We start from the raw sequence: 17,103 nt of genomic DNA, 5'->3' as shown, positions 1-17,103 counted from the left end.
GGAACCAGTCATACTTTATCTTCTGTAGTCACACCCTGAACACAGGGTCACCGTATTTGTTAGTCAATGGATCAGTAGGCCGGGTGAATGTTGCAGGGTAATAGCTTAACAATCTATGATTTAGTTTTATTCCTCAAGCTTGAGGAACAAGAGCTTCCTGGCTTCCTGGTGGGAACTGAGTGTACCTCTAAACAACCCAGGATTCTCTCACCTGCCTGAGATGAAATATGAGACCTCTAGTAAGAGAGCCTCCCCCCTGAGCTCCTGTCTTCAAGTGGCACATCACAGTAGTTCCTTAAGCTCAGGATGGCACAGATGAACCTTTGGCTGAAAATCCTGTCTTTAGGGAAGGGGCTGACCAGGACTGAATGCTTATTTAGTCTATCTATGTGGTGGCCTGGCATCTTGAGAATCAGTCCCACCTGCCTCAGAGAGACTTTCCATCCTCTGGTTCTCCTACCTTGGCAGCGTTCACCTCCCTAGTTCAGCCTGTGAGCCACAGAACATGGCTGGGGCCAGCCTGCATTTGTGTGTGTGCTTTGTCCTCCTTTAGATGAATCAGCTTGTTTTGTCAAAAGCAGAGTTAACCGAAGTTCATAGTCCCGATAGAGGAAATAATGGCCCCACCGTATCCAGTGTAGATACGATGCTAAGTTCCTCTAGCATCCATCTGTGGAAAAGATTCCCAAGCTTGTTAAAAAAGAATAGTTTAGATTTCCACCAGGAGTAGTTCACCCAAAGTCACAAACCTGTGCTGTCATTTGCCTGAAAAATCCAGACTTCAGTTTTTCTGCTGTAAAATGTCTTCCCTACCCTTACCTCCAGTTTGCCTGGGAATGACTAACCTCTAATACTTTCTTAGTCGGGATTTTATATTAATTTTTATAAAGGGGTGGGGCAGCTGAGAGGTTGATGTGGTAGGTGTGGTAGGTGGTGCTGGACCAGAAACTTACCTATTGTTTCATCAGGTGAGCTTTGACCTCTCCCCAAGAGTTTTATATAAAACTCTTTATTGAGTTACACTCAGTAAATGCTTGGAGTCCTACTATGTGCCAGCCTGCCAACACAGAACCTTCCCTAGTGGAGCTCAGAGTCTAGGGCTGATGCTCAGAATCCTCTCCTGCCTGGACTATTGCAAACATTTCCTCACTGATTTTAACCTGATGTCTCTTCACATGAATGCTGGAAGGATCTTTTCTTTTTTAAAAAAAAAGATCTTTTCTTAAAAAAAGAAAACTTTTAATAGTTCTTTTTGACTAATGAAAGCATTATATGCTCATTCAAGAAAAGTTGGAAAAATAACCAGAGTTTAAACACAAATTCTATCTCATAATATCATCTAGGCATGTTCAATGTTAAAATTTAGATATATTTTCTTTTAGACACCTTTTAAAATGATGGAGTTAATCACAGAGTATATAAAATTCAAGCTCTGTTTTCCTTAACTGTCATATTGCTGAGTCCTGCGCTGCAGGTCAATGGGAGATCCTGAAAGATTAAAATGATGTAATTAATTACAGAGTATATAAAATTCAAGTTCTGTTTTCCTTAACTGTCATATCAGAAGCATTTTTCCAAGTCACAAAAAAAGCTTTTAGGAGCTTTCAGACTGATCTTTCTGGAGTCTCCACTGTGGTACAGCAGGTTAAGGATGCATCATTGTCTCTGCAGTGGCTTGGGTCACTGCTGTGGCTCAGATTTGATCCCTGGCCTGGGAACTTCCACATGCTGCGGGTGTAGCCAAAAAAATTTTTAAAAGAAGAGAAAAAAGTAGTAGGTAAAGCCTTTACTTCCTTTTTTTTAATTGAAGCATAGTCAACTTACAATCTTGTGTTGGTTGCAAGTATACAGCATAGTGATTTGGGGGGTTTGCAGATTACATATTACACACAAGGCTCCTTAAGAGCTGATCCTGCATGCTTCTAAAGGCCTGACTGTTTCACTCCCTACTTCTTCTTTCCCCAGTACCCATGCCCCCAGCTCACATAGCACGCAGTCACCAACCAATCCACCTCTCCCCCACTTCACACTCTGTATCCTACCTATACCAGGCAGCTTTAAGCTTCTCAGGCTGCCCTGTGTAGTTTCACAACCTGACCCTTTACTCACAGTACTCCTCCTGCCTGGAACGTCCTCCCATTGGTGTACCCAGCGAAATCCTTTCCATTTCTCAATACTCAGTTCAAGCATTGCCTCTTTCCATTAAGCCTTTTCCTTCCCTCCACACCCCACCATAGAGCCACCTGCTGCCTGCTCTTTTTTTTCATCTTCCATGATACCCCTCCTGTCTAGAAGGATGCCCATGGTGGCTTAGGTTATGGTGGGCAGGGGATCATCTTATCGATCTTCATTTCTCCAGCACTTTGCAAATACTCAGCAAGTAGTAGAAGCACAATAATTTGCTTGAGTACAAAGATATGATGAGTCACAACACTGTATAATGAATGCTGTTCAGAGATGTGTAAAATGTGCTTATAAGAGCCCAGAGGAAGGGCGTTTTATGTGCTCCAAGACCCAGCTGACAGGGGATGTGTTCATTTTTTATTGTGGCAACAGCCTTCTTCTATACTTGGTCTACTTTTTTGAATTCTATTTGCATTTCTTTTCCTTGGACTTGCACCAACTACAGGAACACCCATTTGCAACATTTGTTGTGCCCTCCTTTGTATGTCTTTTTTTTTGTCTATTGAAACTGTTGTGGCTGGAGGCCCAGAGAGAGCAGAAGTCCTTCCTGTGACTGCACAGCCCACTACTCATCAACCAGCCATCACCTCCTGTGTCCCTAGGGGAACAGCACAGACAATTGCAGGTCACTCATAGTTGCCCTTGGCTCGGACCCCATAGCCCAGGTCTAGCACAGGTAGCCAGGTCCTCAGAGGAAATCACTCTTGAATTAAGAGAAACATTTACAGCCAACAGCATTATTTGAGACAGATTTCCAGCAGACAGCTTAGCCAACCCTTGTATTTCCCTTTTCTTCCTCCCTCACTGCCCTTGCCTTCCTCAGCTCCATCCCAGAGAGTCCTTCCTCAGAGGAAGCCTGGGCTTCTTTGGTCATGTAACAGGTTGGGCAGGAGGAGATGGAACATACTTCCCTGTGCAAGCACTTTGGATACCTTAGATGTAGGATAGTTGCAAGTGGACCACACCAAGCTGAATGGTCCAAGAAGGGCCTTGTAGCAGAGATGTCAGCCAGCACTCTGCCAGCCAACAGGCTGCAGAACAAAGGCTGGAACAGGAAAGTGGGGACAGGGAGAAGGGAAGTAAAAGGCATATAATCAGATCAGTCACCAGCTGGGTCCATCTGCCTAGGAAGCCTGTCTCTGGTGATGGCACCAGGGGATATGTCACATGTCATTGGAAAACCTATCTGTCCAGTGGCTTGTCAAGCCTCAGCGCCAGACACTCATTTCCTTAATAACTGGTTACAGATCCTGAATCTATAAATTTAGCTCAACTCTTCTTGACCTTTCTATATTTTTAGCCTAGGCTGCTTCTCTGGAGGACAACGTCCCATGGTTGATTGCTTGTTCTGTGAAATACCTTCATTTCAAGTTAAGAGAAATTCCCTCTCTCAAGCTTGAATGAAAACCCTGTCCTCTTAATGCTGGTTTCTAGGGTTAGTGACAGATTCATGTTTGGCCCTTGGCACATTCTGTTGATTTGGGGGTGGGGTGGAGGAAAATAAGGTTGACATCTCTTCTCAGCTTTAAGTTTTTCAGCCTCCAATTCTAATGTCCCCTGCCTGTTCTCGAATAATGGCCCATCGGTCACCTCATTTGCTTTTTGTTTCATTCCCCTGGACTTTTCCTACCTCTCCTCAGCCTATCTTGAAATACAGCAGCTAAGTGAGTTCATGACAGGTACTTCAAGTTCAAGTTGTTTAAGTCCATGCTGAAGCCTTTTGTTACTACTCCCTTCAGGGGCACTTCTTGATTTTTGTGACTTTAACCTTAGGACTGATGTGTTCAAAGCCTTTCCTTTTCCTACAGCAGTGGCTGTAGTAGACAGGCATCTTGTATGGATAGTTTGGATTACTCTCTCATATTAGTTTTACAGTTGCCCACCTTGACTTTGATCTTGTTTTACTGTTTATCCACATGGTTAATGCCAATTTGCAAAATAAAATGTGTCACTGTGTCCTCTTTCTAATACAGCACTTATAAAAATGTTAAGATTGACCCCATTTTTTGTATCCCTATTGTTTAATCATTCCATCCATGGAGGAAGTGGGGGAACTCACCATTAGAGAGCATTTTTAGTCTTTCAGGAGCATGTACAACTTATGTCTCTGCCTCTTCCTTAGAGATCTGTACAAAGGAGGGGCCCAATTTGAAAATTGAGAAAAACTGAAACATGGAATGATTTTAGCTTCTCACTTAAGATCATTCAGGAACTAGCAGAGCTGGGATTAGAATCCTTTACCCTTAGCTCTTTCTAGAGTAACATATTAATCCCTTTAATTTGTTTCTCAGTCCTGCAGCACCTTAATTAAAAGAGATGAAAGGCATTAATAAACTAAAGAAAGCCCTTGGTAAATAACCTTGGCAAAGATGTTTCTAGAAAACATCTATTGCTACAGCTACTATTGCTATGTTCACATGTTGCCACAGTCTTCATGATTATCATTTTATTGTCTACATAATCTATCCAGTTGGTGTTTAGACATTACAGAATATAGAGATATTAATTTGTTTCAGTTTTTATTGAACATATAACAAGGCAGTGTGAATTAGTATATTTATCACATTAGTATTTTGAGGTAAACAGCAAAATCTGTTTACCTCTTCTTATCCACATCTCATTGGCATCCTCAGAGAAAACTGTAGCTAGTTTAACAAACATGACTTTACCAAGCAAATTCTCCTCTCACTCCCCTCCCCTCGTCAGTTCACATGTGGTAATCCTGCAACTGATTTTCTGTTCTAACTGAATGTTTGGTGTAGAATTGCAATGATTCGCTTTCTCTCTGGAGCTCTTACCCAGAGATCAGTCACTTTGACAATATTCATTATGTCTGGGGGAATTGGCAGCCCCTGCCTAACGCCAAATACATCCTGATTGCCTGAGAAGGCGGCAGCTCTGGGCTCCCTGCTGCAGGAAGGTGGGGTCTCTGGCTTCCTGGTGCCTCACTGAGGTTCAGTGAGAGCAGCCTTGGTGACTGATCTACCAAGGTGGCTGTGGCTGAGCTGGGGGGCATGAGGGCGTCCAGACAACCTTCCCATATACACGTCTCTAAGGCTGTTTCTTTTTCTTTTTTCAGAGTCTGGAAGGGGGCTCATACCGGGGGAGTTTGAAAGACCCCACAGGCTGCCTGAATGAGGGCATGACCCCGCCCACACCTCCTAGAAACCTGGAAGAAGAACAGAAAGCCAAGGCCCTGAGAGGCAGGATGTAAGTGGCTTCCCCAGATTCCAGCCTGGTGCACGTGCGTGCAGTGGACAAGGGGCAAGGGTCCTGGCAGGTTGGGGAGAATTAGAGATGCCCACACTGTTTCCATGGATACCATCTGTTCTCGGTAAAGGTGACCTGGGTTTGTACAGTGTGGCATTGATCAACAGGGGGCACTGGCTTGAAGAATTTTTAGCTGAAATAGTTTCTGTGAGATAGAGGCTATTCCTGACCAAGTGTGGTTATAACCAAGGTCTGTTAGCAATTTTAAACATACTGATGAAAAGAAAACAGCAAAGGTCAAGGAACTGTGGAGCCATTACTATGGCTTCCTATGAAAGAAGCCACAGTAGAAAGTCTGATGGAGTTTCATCTAAGGAAATATTTCCCCAGGTAGAAGAAAGGAATGGTATAGGAAAAGGGCTGCCAGGATTGATTCAAGCTCCACTTCTTTTCCAAAAGTTTTATTTACTTTTTTTAACTTTTATATAGTGATATTTATTTTCTGTTTTGGGGATTTATTTTTACAACCCAATTTTTTAAATTGAAATATAGTTGATATACAATATTATATAAGTTATAGGTGTACAACATAGTGTTTCACAATTCTTCAGGGTTATATTCAATTTATAGTCCTTATAAAATATTGGCTCTATTCCCTTTGCTGTCCAATATAGCCTTGAAGCTTATTTCTTTTCTTTTTTTTTTTCTTTTTTTTTCTTTTTTTAGGACTGCACCCACAGCATCTGGAGGTTCCCAGGCTAGGTGTCGAATCAGAGCTACAGCTGCCAGCCTACACCATAGCCACAGCAATGTCAGATCCAAGCCATGTCTGACCACAGCTCATGGCAATGCCCAATCCTTAAGCCACTGAGCGAGGCCAGGGATCGAACCTGCAACCTCATGGTTCCTAGTTGGATTGTTTCCGCTGCACCACGATGGGAACTCCGAAGCTTATTTATTTTCTACATAACAGTTGTACCTCTTAATCCTCTCCCTCTACCTTGCCCCCTTCCTGCTTCCCTTTCCCCACTGGTCACCAGTGGTTTGTTTTCTATAACTGTGAGCCTCTTTCCTTTTGGTTATATTCACTAGTTTGTTTATTTTTTAGATTCCACATGTAAGTGATATCACAGAGTATTTACCTTTTTCTGCCTGACTTATTTCTCTGTGGGCTGTGTTCCAAGGGAACCTCTTTACCTTTTGAACAGTTAGGGGTAAACACAACTCACATTGTGGTCCATTTCATAAGAGCCCAAATGTTATGCAGGGTTTGAGTTATCCACCCTGATGTGAAGTCAAACTTCTAGTACTTGATTTGATCAAGAAGATAGCAGACCATTAACGCAAAACCGCAATTCCTCTGAAACTTCAGTTTTCTTGTTTAGGGTTTGACTCAGTGTTGGAAGCAGAGCTGCTAATGATTAGTCTCGGACATAGCTCAATGTGTGAAAGATGGTAAGCACAGTGAGAATGGGATAGGCAGATATAAAAGGGCCCTCCCTGCTGCTAATTTGCCTTCTCTCCTCCCTCAAACTCGTCACTCCTTTAGCCTGGTCGTAGACATGAAGATTAGCAAAAATAATGAGGCCAGGTCCTTCTGTTGCCCAGAAAGAGGCAAAGTGACCATTTATGACTCTTTCCTAGGAAATATCACAGCCAGGGCCTGGCCCCAGAGCAGGGCTGTCACCTCCTAGTGGAAATGAGCAAGTGGCATGTGTAGGTGCTCTATTTCCATATTTATCCCCTTAGCTTTAGGGTTGTTCAGAGGAACCTCAAAAATAGAATAGAGGTAAGAATAGAATAGAGGTAAAGAAATACCATCCCCAAAGGGAAATTTCTTAGGACTTGTAAAAGTTGGCTTTTCTTAGCTTCTCAGGTTGTTTTCAAATAGACGAGGAAGAGTCGGAGCTGATCTTCTAGTCTTGCCAAGTCAAAGTCAAACATATCAGGAAGTGAAAGCTTATATCAGGGAGGTGACCTTTGAAGGGACAGGTGGTCCTTGACAAAACCCATCACTACTTTTGTAAATTGGCCCGCGAACCATCATTTAAGTCATTGTCTTGCTTTCAGACACAAATTGTCTTATTTTGCTCTAACAGGCAAAAGTTTCTTTCCTCTTTTACCCATTACCCATCTCTTCTCACTCTCTTGCCCAACTCCACATATCTCTACATCCTGAGCGATGTGAAAAATCCAGCTGTTAGAATGACTCATTCCTCTTACTGTATCTTCCCCTTATTCTATCCTGCTGTGACTTATGGTCACAATGAAAGAGAAGATGTGTAGATGTTTAACTGTAAACTCTGTGTGAGGCTGGAGGCTGAGGAGCATAGAGAACTGAGACTCAACCCAGTAGGATCTCAAAGGGTTAAATGGAGATCCATGGGGAAAAAAAAGATGAAAACAGTTATTTGTCCCGGGGAAGAAAAAAAGCCAAGAATAGTCTTGATTGTCTTCGAGTTTTAGTCACTCATTTATTCAACAAATATTTGTTGAACACCTATTATTTACCAAGTGCTTGGGGTATATTGTGAATAAAACAAACAATAACAACAGAAGAACCAAGTTTACATATTAATGGGAGAAATCACACAATAAACAAAATTTAAAAGAAATTGTGTGCTATGCTACAGCCTGGGAAGAAAGGAAAAATAGTAAGGGAGATTAGGAGTATAGATGAGGCCGTGTTGCAGTTGTAAATATTTTTGACATTTGCAAAGACCTGGAAGAGGTAAGGAATTAGCCTTTAGCCATGGAGGAAATGTATTTTCAGCACAGGGAACAGCCAGTGCTAAGGCTCTAAGAGATTTTTCAGTGGAAGACTAGCCATTCCCTACCATTGTGATGGATAGAGGTCAAAAGTGGGTCTGACCTGTAGCTGGAAGAAATTTAGTTGGACCAAAGAATAACATTTACTTTGTAAATAACCTTCACTCATAAGAACTGAACATGCAAACTACTGCTTTATTGTCAGTCCAATTTATTTGGCAATTAATTGTGCTCTGCCTTGAGTTGCAGGTAGTTTAAATCTTGTCTGTATTTTTTCAGAATGTCTTTTAATGTGTCATTATCTCCCCAAATATTTCATCAGCTCTTCAAGGGAGGAGATGCCAGGTCCCCTAGCAGCACCTAGTCCAATCCACTTCCCTAGAGGCTGGCAAGCCCAGGCCAGCCTTCACTGTCAGCAGTTAGCTTAGGATAGAAATACCATTCGGAGGCAGGGAGCTGGACTTCCTCTCCAGGAGGCCCTTCTAGCCCCAAATTCCTACTCTAACTTTCCTGTGGGTTTTCTTTTAACCACTTTCTTCCCAGTTGTAATTCAGACCATGCTAAAGATATATTTAAATGCTTTTATTTGGCCTTGCCAGTTCTTTCCTGTGGCCTAAAACACATCACTGTGTGTATTAGAGAGAGGGAGCTGGTTGGAAGTGCAGGGTGCGCTGATAAGAAGTGAATGTGCCTCTTGCCTCCTACCCAGGGCCCTGAGGCTCCGGGCCCCAGGATTCGGTGATTTCTCTCTGCTGTGTGGAACAAGAATTTCAGATGACTTGCTTCCTGGACTCAGAACAGCTACCACCCTTGTGTTGGGGCTCCTCTTGGACATACCAGAACATGATCCCTTCTGCTAAAAAGTGGTTGTGTGGGCCCAGACAAAAGTCCTTCAAACTTAGATAGTACAAGTCTGGCTCCAGTAAGCTGCTTACAACTGCCCTGCCCTTGTGCGCAGCCATATGTGGTTTGTTTGTTTGTTTGTTTGTTTGTTTATTTTGGTCTTTATAGGGCCATACCCATGGCATATGGAGGTTCCCAGACTAGGGGTCAAATTGGATCTATAGCTGCTGGTCTACACCACAGCCACAGCAATGCCAGATCTGAGCCACATCTGCAACCTACACTACAGCTCATGGCAACACCAGATCTTTAACCCCACTGAGCAAGGCCAGGATCAATCCCACATCCTCATGGATACTAGCCCAGTTCATTACCACTGAGCCAGGATGGGAACTCCCAGCCATGTGTGTTTTAGGTCCAGCCCTTTACTGCCTGGACAGAAAGAAAGAAGTATTGGATGCCTTAGCGACTCCAGAGAGCCAGTCTGAGTAGTTTATCCAGGCAGCAGGCAACAGTGAAAGAAAAGAGCCTTTGGACTCTGATACCACTGGGTTCAGATCCCAGCTTTGCTGCCCATGTTGTCATCCTGGGCAGTACAGCCTCAATATTTACCTACATAAACCAGAGCTTACAGTATTTACTGTCTCCAAGCTTGAGGAAACCCAGATGAAGCAACTAACACAAAAGCAAACACTCTAAGAAGAGGAAATGGTTAACAAGAAAAAAACCAAGAAAGTCAATGTCCTTGTAGTGGTTAAATCCCACGTCTGGTTGGGAGTGGGGAGGTGGCCACATTGAAAGTGGTGATTAGGGACCGTCTACAGTCAGTCTTTCTGGCCTTGACTGGGGATTTTGCAGGCCAGTTACTGTGGACACCTGTCTAAATAATTGTAACTTCTGTATCTCAAACACTTCACTTGGTGACAGTGTCTCTGAGACCCAAAGGTTGCTTAGCACACAAATGTCTTTCTCTCCGTCTTAAGCAGAGGATAGAGCTGACATGAAGGAGGATAAGCCTCCTGCTGATCCTTTGGCCTCAAAGCTTTCATAACCCACTTTTGCAAAGTGGCTATTAGTCTTTGTGTCGATACAGCTGTTCAGTTAGAGGTGAGAGGGGGGAAGCATAAAGAGTAGGAAGAAGATGACTGGGTGGTGACGTTGTTCTTTGGCTGTTGCGTGCCCTCTGGGAAAGCCCCTCGGCCTCAGTGCCCTCAGCTCCTCAGCGGGAGCCCCCTGTACAGGGATCCCCAGTCAGCACATGGCCAGTGTGGCATCTGCGCAGTCTTGTCATAGAAGCGCCAAAGTCACTTAACTGTGAACTTGTGTAAAGAATTCCTGCCTCACAGTGAAAAGGAACCCTCATTGTTCTTAATCTCCTGCTCAGGTTTGTCCTGAATGAGCTGGTACAGACTGAGAAAGACTATGTCAAGGACTTGGGGATTGTGGTGGAGGTGAGTACATGGCTCAGGGTGGGTCTTTGGTCACCTGACCAGGCGCATAGTACCCTACCTAGATCCCGAGATGGTCTAACTTGACAGTATGTATTTTGCTAGGTATTTTCAAAAATGAAATGAAAAATGGTAACAGATCAAACAGAAGATGTAGGTAAATTTTCTTCTTTTCCCTTCACAATATTATAAGAGATTTAGATGAGACTTGGGCCCCAAACATTGCAGCCTCTGGGTTAGACCTCAATCCATTTCACCTTGTTGTAGGTGATCAAGTTATTGGCTCCACAACTTTTCATCTTTTCATTGGTATTTAACATTATATATGTATGTATACGTGTGTGCATGTGTATGTATATGTGTACATACACACACACATATAAGAATATATGGACATAAATTCTTCACAGCGAGCCACCATGAGCACTAAGCAGATCAAGCAGGTCATTCTTAGTGAAACCTTGGGACTTATGTTTCCTTAGACTTTAAGGAGAGTGTTACTGCTACCAAGGGGGTAGACAAAGAAAACACCACCAATCAGGCAAGATTGGCAGGTCCACAGTTCAGCGTCAATGTGGTCGTGAGTAAAACGGCTCTCTCTCCATAGGGGCTTAATTTAGGGGGATTTAGACACTCAGCCGAGACAGTCTAAGAAAGTCAATGGATAATTTAGAGGGCTTAGAGCCCTGCTGTTAATCGTCTTAAACGAAAGGATGTGAAGTCTTAAAAGTAAATGCCTGGTATCTAAGTCACCTGCTGGTTCCTTACCTTGGGTCTCTAAGTCCCCATCCTATGACACCTGCTGATTTAGGAATTCATATTCACCTATCCTGAACCTTGGATACACAGACTAACCAGGCACATAGAGGACCTGAATTCTAGCTTGTGGAGCATTATCCTCTTCTCCAAGGTGGGATGGAGACAACTAGAAGTGTAGCAGCCTCCATAAGCAGCCCAGCCTGGGGGTGGAGGGCTTGGGAGTCTAGAAAGCGAGGTCCAGGGACGTGAGACATCGGTGGTGCAACTTAAATCACGTAACTCCCCATGCACCGGCTTCCTCATCTGCTGGTGGGCAGAAATGCTGCCTGTGCAACCTACCATTTGATTTTTAACACTGAAATAACATCATATATGATAGCGTTTTACAGACTCTAAAATACTCATATGTGAAGACTTATTTCTTGGTTAGACACATCTAGTTTTGAGCCTTTAAAGACATCATTAACTTGGATTGGGAGATAGGAGAGGAATAGGCAACTGTTTCTTCTTTGCTTGCCTCCTTAATGGGGCTGGAGACAAAGAAAGAGACCCAGAATGTTATAAAAGTTTTGTCTGTCACTGCACAGAATGAAGTCCTGGTTGAATGGTGAGAAACCACAGAAGCCCTGGCCCTTCTATCAGACAGGGCGGGTGTCCATGGGCTGCAGGTGCTGGGGGTAGGGGGTAGGAGAGGAGGGGTTGGGGGGGATGTTGGCCCAGAAAGCCTTCTAGGGAAAGACGCTCTACTCACCATTGCCTCTGCCCTGCAGGGCTTCATGAAGAGAATAGAAGAAAAGGGTGTCCCCGAGGACATGCGAGGAAAGGATAAGATCGTGTTTGGAAATATTCACCAGATTTATGATTGGCACAAGGAGTAAGTGCTACGTCACCCTGAGGACCAGGGTGTCCTGGGAACCCAGGACTCTCCCACCCTCCCCCTGCATTTGACCTTGGGGGTGTGGCTTTGGGGAGGATCGTCTGTCATTTATCTCATCATTGAGAAATAGTACAGTTCTGAGGAACTGGCTTCCTTCTCTTATCTCCATCCTCCTTTAGTGTTTTCCTGGGTGAACTGGAAAAGTGCATCCAGGAGCAAGACAGATTGGCACAGCTCTTCATTAAACATGTGAGTGCTGCCCGGTGCCCCTCCCCATCTCAGCAGGCTCCCACCATACGTCTCACAGTTCCTTCCCTCCTCTGCTCTTCCTTCTCACCCCTCTCTGAGCTGTTGGGGGCTTTTTCTCTCCTTCTCGGTTTGGAAGATGGGCTCTTGCCTGTTATGTTTACTCTTCTAGCCTTTATATTTAGCCACTTTGGCGCAACTCCAAAACATGGGCCATATCTCTGCCTTTCTCTTCACATGTAGAGCAGCTTAGCGCCCTGAGATTGAGCGCAAGGCACAGATGACTGAGTACCTTTCCCTCTGGCTTTGCAGGAGCGGAAGCTGCACATCTACGTGTGGTACTGCCAGAACAAGCCGCGCTCCGAGTACATCGTGGCTGAGTATGACGCCTACTTTGAAGTAAGCTGCTCGGGCCTGGCTGAACCAGGGTGGGGACAAGAAACTCAGACTAAGTCCTCCCCATTCAGAAACACCAGTCGTCACCCATCTGCAGATGGCCCCACATAGCACCATCTACCTCTTCAGGACAGGGGTAGCTGCCTCAACAGAGCCATGAGCTCCTGGGGAGGGGGGCAGAGGCACCCCAATTCATGTTCTATTTTTGGAGCCCCCACTTGCAGAATGCCTCTGTGACACAAAGATGCTGCAGAAGCTCCGGTCCTCCTCCCATGACCCCAGAGCTGATTGAACCCACACTCTTCCTCACCAGTCCCTGGAGACTGCTTACTGAGGACCTTCCTCCTCCCAGAGGTGCTCACAGGCACCTCATACGTAGCCTCTGCTCCCGTCTCCAGGGGTCCAACAGGCAGCTCCAAGTGTCTGTTTTGCCCCAACGTTGAAGTGTTTATTTTGCCAGAGGAGAGGTAACACCATCACTTGAAAAGAGCCCTTGACAGTGTTTGCAGATCTGAGTCGAGGGCCCGGCCCATAGGCTTGTTGTTTCCTGGGGGAAGCCCTTCATTTCTGACTTAGCCCTGGAGTGGGCAAGAAAACAATACTTTTTCCAGCTTGTCCCCAAGACTAGGTGTGAACAGAGAGTGTTTCAGAGCTTGGCATGTAAGAAAGAGACGGCGAGATATGCTATGTCGTTAATAACAAATGAGCTACCATGTAGGCGGTTCTCCCCATTGCCTGGTTTGAAGATTCTAAACCTTGATTGACAGACCCGAAGACCAGCCCTCCTTGCCTTTGAACCCCAATCCAGAGCACCCCAATCCTCTGGCTCCTGTTTTCCTGATGTAGCTCCCTTGTGTTCCAGGAGGTGAAACAGGAGATAAATCAAAGGTTGACGCTCAGCGACTTCCTTATCAAGCCCATTCAGAGAATAACAAAATATCAGCTGCTCCTTAAGGTAAAAGGGCTGTGAGCCTGGCTCAGGGTTAGAGAAGTGTCTTCGTCAGGGTTAGGGACCAGGTCAGCTCAAGGTTCTATCTCCACCACCCCTTTCCTGTGAACTAATTGCAGGCGTGTATGGGTTTTTAGCTTGTCTGCTGGTTGTTTGTGTCAGCTTTGCCCCCAAATAAACTGCATGCCTGTTGTGCCTTTAAAGTTGGTTGTTATTTGGTTTTCTTTTTTCCAAATCACTTTCTTCCTTTGTTGCCATCACTGACTTAAAAATATATATGTAAGACTAAGCTTCAAAAATATGTATAATACTAAGAGCATAAAATCAGAGTAGAATACAAGGAGAAGGGAGAGGCCTGAGAAAACTTAGATGAGTAATACCTAAAAACTGATCCAATTTTACATTTTAAGTCATCTCATTTGGCTCGTCTTACAGAAACATGAGGCAAATGGAAGAGAGATTTGACTGTCCTGTCCCCTGTTCCTTGTCATCGTCATTCTCCTTTCATCCCTATTCACACACTTTCCCCTTCACCTCACCCCCCCTTTCCATAGCTTTGAATCCTTGAATATTCTGAGGGTTTTTTCTGTCCTCTATGACTCCTAACTTCATATCTCAGCTACCACAAAGCATCGCCCTCTCTGTTGGGAAGGAAAGTCCTCTGGGCATTATCTGGGTTTTTATGGTGCTCCATTTTTTTTTTTAATAGTGCTCGATTTTCCTAACTGGTTTCACCCTCCCCACCCCCTTCCCTGCTTACTCATGTGCTAGGACTTCCTGAGATACAGCGAGAAGGCTGGTTTGGAGTGTTCAGATATCGAGGTGAGTTTTTTGCTTGTAATGCTGGCGGTTCTTAGGGATAATATTGGAGGTCTGCCTCCAAAGGGGAAAGATTGTCGCTGGAGGCCAGAGGGTCCAGGCTGCCTCCTCTCAGACAGTCAGAGCCCCTTGCAAACAACTGCTCAGCAGGATGAGGAATGGTGAAGGTGAAGGAACACATTGAGGGTTTTTCTGGAATTTGATCCTGGGCCAGACCAGAGCTTCGCCCCACTGGCATTCTCCCTGTGGCTCCCAGTGGTGGGAAGAGGTGGTATTTGAGCCTTGTAACATCCTGCAGAGATTGGGTGTTTATGTGCAGCTTCATTCATGGATCCATGGATCCAGGTACTATTTGAGTCTAACATATAAATTATTCCATTTTCACTCCCTCTCCCATCCCCAAGGATTACTTCCTAAGTGAAGTCCTTTGAGGCTGTGTCGCCATGGGGATTATTTTAAGCCAGAGCTATTACAGACCCTTCTGGCAGGTTATTTTAGGTTAAAACCTCTAGTGTTTCACAAGCGAGGCTAAGCTGTTGCTTGGGCAGCCAGGAAGCAACAAAGAGAAGAAAGAAAAATGCAGGAAGGAAAGGAAATGGATAAACAAAAGTGGGAAGGTAGGAAAAGGATGGTCTGGGGAGCAGCCACCCCCCATGTGGTCAGTGATTCTTGTGGAGCTGCTGCATGGATGACCAACACCCCGGACCTAGAACAGAAAATCCCTGCTTCTTCTGAAGTGGGCTGCAGGGACCAGTGTCCTTTTCTAGGGTCCTGGAGCCCCTGGGAGGCCCCTGTCTTCCAGCACAGAATTGCCCTGAGCCCTCTGCCTAAGTGCTGCTCCCTGTCCTCACGGTCCTTGTTCTTTCTCACAGAAAGCAGTGGAGTTAATGTGCCTTGTTCCAAAACGCTGCAATGACATGATGAATCTGGGACGCCTGCAGGGATTTGAGGTGAGCCCTTAAAAAAGCTTCTTAGCCCTCTCTCTTCCAGGCAGCAGGAGCCCAGGCGATGGGCAACTTCCCTTAGAAGCCCTATCCCCACCCTCTCTGTCTCTTTCCCTGACCATCTGTGCCTTTGTGCCTGGGCCACTCTGGAACACAGGCCGAGAAGATGCATCCATGTAGGATTTCCAGTCATAGAGCAGTCACGGGAAGTACACCAAGCCAGAGTCAGAATTCCAAGGGGATCGGAAAGACCCCAAATTCTTTATAACTGTGGACCTACCAAAGACCTCATCCCTTTTCTTTCTTGCTTGAGAAATGCTGGGAATATGAGGGAGAGGAGAACCAGAGGGAAAAGGGAACACTTCTGTGGGAAGAGGGTAGTTCTAATAACCAGTTCTGTATAGTAGCTGGCTTTCTAGTTAAATGAATGTTAAAAGCTCTAAAACATCACAGTGCATACTTCTGTTCTTTGAAGAGGAGAGTCGAGTCTTGGAAGAAACAGCAAGATGTACCAAGATGGGTTTCAGTGAATATGCTAGCGCACTAGGGCTGCTGTAACAAATTACCACAAAGTACCACAGACTGGGTGGCTTAAACCACAGAAATTTATCATCTCACACTTCCAGAAGCTGGAAGTTCAAAATCAAGGTATAGGCAAGGGTGGTTGCTTCTCAGTGCCATGAGGAAAGGGTCTCTTCAGGCCTTGGCTTATAGATGGCCATCTTCATGTCCACATGGCTTTCTTCCTGTATCTTCACATCATCTTCTCTCTGTTCATAGCTGTATCCACATTTCCTCTCTTGATGAAAATGCCAGTCATATTTGAATCAGGCTCACCATAACGACCTCTCTTTAACTTGATTCCCTTTGTAAAGACTCTGTCTTTCAATTAGGTAATATTCTGAGGTACCATGGTTAAGACTACAGCATATGAACTGGAGAGGGGATATAATTCAACCTCTAACAGTGAATTTTTGAAGAGCAAATTGACTTTCCTAATTTAAACTTAATAAGTGGCTGTTGTTAGTTTATATTCACACTTCATTTGTTAACTAACATAATCTATTTTAGGGAGTTCCCATTGTGGCTCAGCAGTTAGTGAACCTGACTAGCATCCATGAGGATGTAGGTTCGATCCCTGGCCCCACTTCAGTGGGTTAAGGATCCAGCATTGCTGTGAGCTGTGGTGTAGGTTGCAGATGCAGCTCAGATCTGGCGTTGCTGTGGCTCTGGCATAGGCCAATGGCTATAGCTCCAATTGGACCCCTAGCCTGGGAACCTCCATATGCCATGGATGTGGCCCCGAAAAAAGACAAAAAAAGACCAAAAAAAAAAAATCCGTTCTAAATACTAAAACAGTAAAATTGAAATTGACACAAGTATTGACTGTACTTAGTTGTTGTTGAACCCCCTTAGAGAAAGATGTGAATCTTCGAATTCTGTTTCTCAGTAATCCTGCAAGATAACACTCTTCATTTTTGGAAAAAAGGTATTTTTTTTTCTGGTTAAACTAGACTAGATGTGATAGAATAGACCTAAGACAGAGTGGTATATAAGTAAATTTAGGAAATTCTGTATTCAGGTTTGGGTTAATGAGTTGGATTCATGATGGTCTTGAACCAAATTCTTGTCTTTTTTTGTCCTTCCTGGTAGCCCCGT

At 44.6% G+C, this 17,103-nt stretch overlaps 1 protein-coding gene across 31 annotated transcripts in view; it reads left to right on the top strand.

The window, feature by feature from the left end:
- Positions 1–17,103, top strand: part of KALRN (kalirin RhoGEF kinase) — a 695,174-nt gene that overhangs the window by 621,598 nt on the left and 56,473 nt on the right. For all 31 annotated transcript variants that reach the window (XM_084990933.1, XM_084990932.1, XM_084990931.1 and 28 more), the window contains 8 exons: positions 5,264–5,394; positions 10,391–10,457; positions 11,984–12,087; positions 12,270–12,339; positions 12,649–12,735; positions 13,595–13,687; positions 14,453–14,503; positions 15,373–15,450. In XM_084990933.1, the coding sequence (XP_084847059.1) occupies positions 5,264–5,394; positions 10,391–10,457; positions 11,984–12,087; positions 12,270–12,339; positions 12,649–12,735; positions 13,595–13,687; positions 14,453–14,503; positions 15,373–15,450 (681 nt within the window). The remainder of the gene's footprint in view (positions 1–5,263; positions 5,395–10,390; positions 10,458–11,983; positions 12,088–12,269; positions 12,340–12,648; positions 12,736–13,594; positions 13,688–14,452; positions 14,504–15,372; positions 15,451–17,103) is intronic.

This window comes from Sus scrofa, chromosome 13 (genome assembly GCF_054392235.1).
Source record: "Sus scrofa isolate SSC_HxYL_T2T_F1_AM1 chromosome 13, Sscrofa_HxYL_maternal_Yorkshire_Landrace_v2.0, whole genome shotgun sequence".
Lineage (NCBI taxonomy): Eukaryota > Metazoa > Chordata > Mammalia > Artiodactyla > Suidae > Sus > Sus scrofa.
This window is presented reverse-complemented; position numbering and strand designations above follow the sequence as displayed.